The following is a 6,000-nucleotide window of genomic DNA, read 5'->3' as shown; positions in this document are numbered from 1 at the left end:
GTCAAGATTTATACAGTAACTATTTTTAATTAATATTTGTGTACATATTTAAGCACTTAATGTTATGAATTCTCATTAATGATCACTCGAAATAGATTTCATTCAAACATTTTGGATTTAAAAAAAATATATAAGTGACCATTAATCGAAAAAGGTTTCATTAACATTTTCAGATTTTAAAAAAATCTGTCATTTATCAAGTAAATATATAAACAAGGAATTATTATTATAATTAGAAAAATGGTTTTCGCTCCCGAATTACGTACCCACGCACAAAATGTTTGCACTCTTTATAAAAAGGCGATGAGGCAAGTGGAGTCTTATTATTGCGCAAGGTAATTTATTTTGCAAGATCATGATTTTCGTGATGTAGGGAAGAGGTTATTGAAACACACGAATGTTGAAATGATACTGTTTAATAATGAATTCGCGAATTATATAGTCTTACAGGATATATATATACTAAGTTATACCTTATACACATTCGAACTACAGTCACGTCAATAGTCTGAATTGAAAGGGGGGGGGGGGGGGGACAAGGCGCTGCTACATATATAATAACTACCTAAACCTGCTATAAAACTTTGCCTTTTACACACAAATCGTCACCTACAAGTTTCACGGTAAGGATTAAATCACCCCCGAGGGGTTAAATGGTGAGTCTATAAAAGGTAATTTTTTTTAATTTCGCGTGGGATGAAACCGGCCTATACTACCTGTTTTATGAGACCTGCTTACTATCGCTACAGAAATCACAGATCTTTTCATAGAATCACAGGCATATGTGTGTAGTTTTTGCGTCCCGTGCCCCTCAAATGTTTATTTTCAAGTTGATACTGTCATTGCGTGGCTACAAGGGAGACAGCTGAAAATCAGCAGAGGGATAAAAATCCCTCATAGCCTGAGCTGTCTCCTTTTGACTGCACACAAGTGTCATATTAATTATATTTAATTATTTTTTTCTTTATTATTATGTTGTTTTTATATCCATTTTTGTATATATTTTTTTTCTTTGTATGTGTGTATGTCAATAAATGTTTTTTCTTTCTTTCTTTCTTCTAGTTTTTATCTTCACTGTCCATATTCGACATCGGATTAGTCAATAGAAATTCTCGGGGATGATGTCATAAAAAATAGCATTTCTTAAAATGTGATTGTCATTTTAAAACGAATGTTCTAGAAATGTGGTTCGTTACCAACAAGTTATCCTCAGAAGTCGTTTTGATGCGAACAAGCGCGTGACCGACGCGAAGGACCAACGGCGTTTGTACCGAGTCGGATTACATGAACTCTTCATGACCCAGCACCCCGTGCCGATCGCTAAATGTATGTATGATTACTATACTCTATTCCAAATATAAAAGGAGCAAAACCAAATAAACAACATTTGACAGCAAATTGACGCGATATCATTGGTCGAGAGCTTGATTAATCTATGATATTCACTATGGATTTGCGAAAAAATGACGTTTTGAACGTCGACGAAACTTATCGAAATTTTGGAAGTAAAATTAAACTGGATATAATTAGTTAACTGTAATAGAATGGTATTATAAATAAAGATATATTAATCATAAACTCTCAGTAGTGCACAATATAGCCGAGTTATTAGCGAATCGCGTGAAATACGCAAAACTAAGGTTACTGAATTAAAACTTCCTCTCATCCTACGGAATTGAGATATTAAATATATTAAATTTAGATGACCCACTTTATGGTTATCATGAACTAGTGTTACACCCAGGGTTGGCTCTAAACGATGGAACTTCTCAATGATCGACAGCATGTACACGAAATTTTAAATCTGTCGTAAATGTTGAATCTATCACCTGATCGTAAGTGGTCATCATTGCTCATTGACATTGGTGACGAAATATAAGCCGTTATTTACATTGCCAATTCGCAACCGACCATCTTAGCTTCCATAGTTTGGCTATTGAGATGTTACAATCGTTTCTATAAAATTTAACGTCAAATTTATTTATATTTTAAGGCGCCCATGAATATATCTGGGCAATTAATAAAATAGTAAAACGAATATTTTTCCAAAACAGTACATTAAAATGCCGAGATGACCAAGCGGTTGGAACGCATGCAGTATCGATGATTTTTTATGTCCTTAACTTAAACGTCATGAGGAAACCTGCATGTGTCTAATTTCAATGAAATTCTGCCACATGTGTATCCACCAACCCGTATTGGAGCAGCATTGTGGAGTAAATTCCTTATTTCCCCTGAAAAGGGCATGAAGGCCTTAGCCCGGCAGTGGGATATTTACTGGCCGGTTCTTGTATTGAAATCAAACCAAAATATACTTTATTCAAATAGGCTTTTACAAGCACTTTTGAATCTTCATTTAACAGACTATTTAAAGTAAAGCTACCAGTATTTACTCTTTTTCAACTTCTAAAAATACAGTCAAGTTAGTTAAATATAATTATCTATGTATGTTATGTCTCCTGCCTGGAAGTCAACAAGCATTAATTCCACGCTTTTTTAACATTTGTATAATCTTGTATCGAATTATATGCCTCCTTTACCAATGTATTTTTTTACAAATGACTTGAATCTATGAAACGGCAACGTTAAAATTGTCTGCGGAATTTTGTTATATATTAAAATGATGTCCTGAACAATCTCAGCCACGGCGAACATTCTCAAAGGAAACAACTCAAATACGTAGTTATTACAGTCACTCTTATAATTCGATGAGACTGCAAATCCGACACGACCTGTAAGGGCATAGGACCAACAGTCATACTTCCTGTCAAATCGTTTTAATAGACTAGGAGGATGACAATACTTTTTTTTTCGAGATGTCATTTTATACTAAACATATCTAAAACATTCTGCCCAGTAAAGTCAAGCAAATCTATACATTTTAAAAGTAAAATAATTACTAATAAAGTTTAATACATCATATAGTTTAAATATGTAAAATGAATATGACCAAAATAATAAAATAAGTTAATTTATTTAATTTACGTTCCAGTTCCAAGGTCAGTGGGTATAGCTGGGGGCGTGGCTTACGCTCGCGTGGTTGAGCCACCAGACTGGGTGTTAGATTACTGGCATCCATTAGAAAAGGCTCAATATCCGGAGTACTTCAAGCGACGCGAAATTAGAAAATGCGAATACATTGATAAATGGGAGAGCGGTGTGTTAATGTAATTATTTTTGTTAAACATTTTTCTGGTTCGTTTAAATGTGACAGTTGACATATTTGTATGAATTAAATGGTGTTTTATTTATCTGTATTTAATTAATGAAAATATAATTGTCATTCCAAAAACCGCTTCCGTACCTCCGGTTGACACTTATTATTACGACGCGGTAATTGAAATAAAACTAAAGTTCCTAAAATGTCAATATTATATATATTGTTAGAGACTAGCCCTAGCCTCCAATACGGTGCTACGTCATAGGATGTCATAATTAATGATATCATTAATAATATCACATATTATAAATATTTAAAATATAAATATTATTATTGTAATTCATTAAACAATAATTTGTACAAGTTTAGTTAATATTATTTTATATGGAATAACATTTAATACCTACTGGCATGTAACACTGTTTCTTATTTTAAAAATGATTGAGCTGTCATAAGGAAAACAATTGGATGATTGTGAGGGTTTGTAAAGAAATACAGAGAGATCGGAGCGTCATTGTAATAAACATAATTTTATTTTGCCGTCCCGAACTGCTGAAATTACAATATATTCCTTTTTTTGTGTCTGTGTGTCGTTTTGCTGTTGGACCTTTCGGCCTTTACAGCGTCACCGGCCGTTGGGGTGAGTGGGTTCAGCCTTGAAGTTTGAGGCCTCTCGTACTCCGAGCGACGTTCGTGCTAAGGGTGTCTCCTATGAGGTCGCACCTCGGCTCAGAACGTAGTCGGTGGGGTATTATGGAGAGATATCCACGCAGGCCCGCACGGGCCCCGGGGTAACTGGTCGGGGCGATGGCCCCCTACAGTGGTGGCAACGCCATCTGCAACTACAGACGGGTCACTGGGTGGATTACTATCCGTGATGTCTGAACCGGGTGGGGTTCACGCCACAGAGCGATCGAGCCTCGGCGATCGGCGAGCTGCGGCGGATCCCGCTCTGGTGTGTCCATGTCATGGCTTCACTTTAATTTTGCCATCGAGACTATATATATTGGGGCGAACCAAACGCTTGCGCGATTCAGAAAACAGCCTATTCATACTTATAAAATTTCAGTACAATATTTTTTTTTTCCTTATTTGACGACCTCCGTGGTCGAGTAGTGTGTACACCGGTTATCATGGGTACGCCACTCCGAGGTCCCGGGTTCGATTCCCGGCCGAGTCGATGTAGAAAAAGTTCATTAGTTTTCTATGTTGTCTTTGGTCTGGGTGTTTGTGGTACCGACGTTACTTCTGACTTTCCATAACACAAGTGCTTTAGCTACTTACATTGGGATCAGAGTAATGTATGTGATGTTGTCAAACTTTTTTTTTTAATGATTGATCGAGTTCGATTTCCTTTTCTACTGTGACAGGATCTCGAACTACAGAATTATTCGAGACTTACCTTACGTGACATTCCTATCATATAGATAAAATTTTAATGTATGATTTTTAACTGCCATCGTCTATTACACTGTTACAGTGCAATTACTTTTAAATAAACAGTACTCTATTTAGTCCGCTGAAAGGTTCTGGACCAGAAAACGCGGCGACCCTCAAGAGATTTAGAGGAACAGACCCACCGCGCGCGAATCCCATCGCACGAGTCCGTGACACTTAGATCCGCTTAAATTTCTCAATACAGAAACGAGCGGACGCCTTTAAATTTAGCGGATTTTTAGTAATGTAAATAAAAACGACTAATGCTACCAGTACAAACATGTTAAGTACAGATAGCAAAAAAAAAAAGGAAAAACAGCTTACCAGAAGTGATTCTAAAATTAATCCCTGTTTAAAAGTCAACAAAAATATCTTTTAAAAGACAATAAAAGAACAGTCTGATTATATCTTTTATTTTTAAATTCGCCTAACAGGTAGTAGTTATTTATTTTGTTACATTTTAAAGCAAAGACAGCGATTCGAGTACAATGTTTAAAAAAAAAAAATTACGACACAATTAATTTCTATCATTAAAATATCAACCCACAGTAATTTTACATCATATAAGTATGTTAACAATAAAGATTATATATGATCATATATAATAATCACCCCTTAAAACTTTCCCCACTTAAAAGAACTCGAAGAACGATTTGTATCACCAACCAAACGAAAATTAGCAAATTTCGTATCATCGACACGGATTAACATATCTGTATTTAGGAACCAATAAAAAATCGTACGACTACAAATATTTTTTAACGATAAATTCCCATATAAAACAAATTATTCGATCAAGTCGTTTAATTTGAAATGAGCAAAATTGTAAACATAGTTGGTTAGGACAATTTAATTTCAATGTTTGTTACTTATCAAGAGCAAAAAAACAAAAATTGCCAACTACTAAACATACTAGAATTTCGCTGTGGGTTGACATATATTAACTGACCACAATAAGCTGGCAACTCCAAGTACGTCCCATAGCAAGAAACATAAAACATCGTACAAATGTTTATATTGAAACGCAATCGTACACTGTACGAAAAGTTGCCAGCATCAAAAAAATAAAACTGACAGAACAAATGTCTATCAATAAAAAAAAATGTCAGTGACATTGACAATGATCGTAAACATAACGATGTAAATTTAAAGAGTAACCCGATCGCTTCTCTGTCAACTGAAAAAGTAACATATTTGCGACTCTTATAATATACGTAATATAGTCTAAAAATAATGAGTTTTGATTACACATTAGCTAACAATTACAAGACAATCCTTACACGTTTTTTTTTTTTAAATGAGAATTATTCGCCGAAATTTTTAATTATTTAACGAAATATCCGAAATGTTACCGAAACGTTTAAGGTGTTATCGTACGAAATTTAAAATTAAAAAAAAAAAAA

General features: G+C 34.6%; 1 protein-coding gene across 1 annotated transcript; it reads left to right on the top strand.

The window, feature by feature from the left end:
- Positions 1 to 224: 224 nt before the first annotated feature.
- Positions 225 to 3,174, top strand: LOC113404307 (NADH dehydrogenase [ubiquinone] 1 beta subcomplex subunit 9-like). Its single transcript, XM_026645171.2, has 3 exons — positions 225 to 335; positions 1,181 to 1,326; positions 2,993 to 3,174. The coding sequence occupies exons 1-3, from the start codon at positions 241 to 243 to the stop codon at positions 3,169 to 3,171; spliced, it is 420 nt and encodes a 139-aa protein (XP_026500956.2). The 5' UTR covers positions 225 to 240; the 3' UTR covers positions 3,172 to 3,174.
- Positions 3,175 to 6,000: the final 2,826 nt, after the last annotated feature.

The sequence above is a fragment of the Vanessa tameamea genome, chromosome 29 (assembly GCF_037043105.1).
Source record: "Vanessa tameamea isolate UH-Manoa-2023 chromosome 29, ilVanTame1 primary haplotype, whole genome shotgun sequence".
NCBI lineage: Eukaryota > Metazoa > Arthropoda > Insecta > Lepidoptera > Nymphalidae > Vanessa > Vanessa tameamea.
Note: the sequence above shows the minus strand (reverse complement) of the source record. Positions and strands in the feature narration are given on the sequence as shown.

Excerpts from the sequence above, each read along its gene's own strand:
- LOC113404307 (XM_026645171.2), top strand. The coding sequence starts at position 241 with ATGGTTTTCGCTCCCGAATTACGTACCCACGCACAAAATGTTTGCACT. Across the intron at positions 336-1,180 it reads GAGTCTTATTATTGCGCAAG|AAATGTGGTTCGTTACCAAC; the intron begins GTAATTTATTTT and ends CGAATGTTCTAG. Across the intron at positions 1,327-2,992 it reads CCCCGTGCCGATCGCTAAAT|TTCCAAGGTCAGTGGGTATA; the intron begins GTATGTATGATT and ends TTTACGTTCCAG.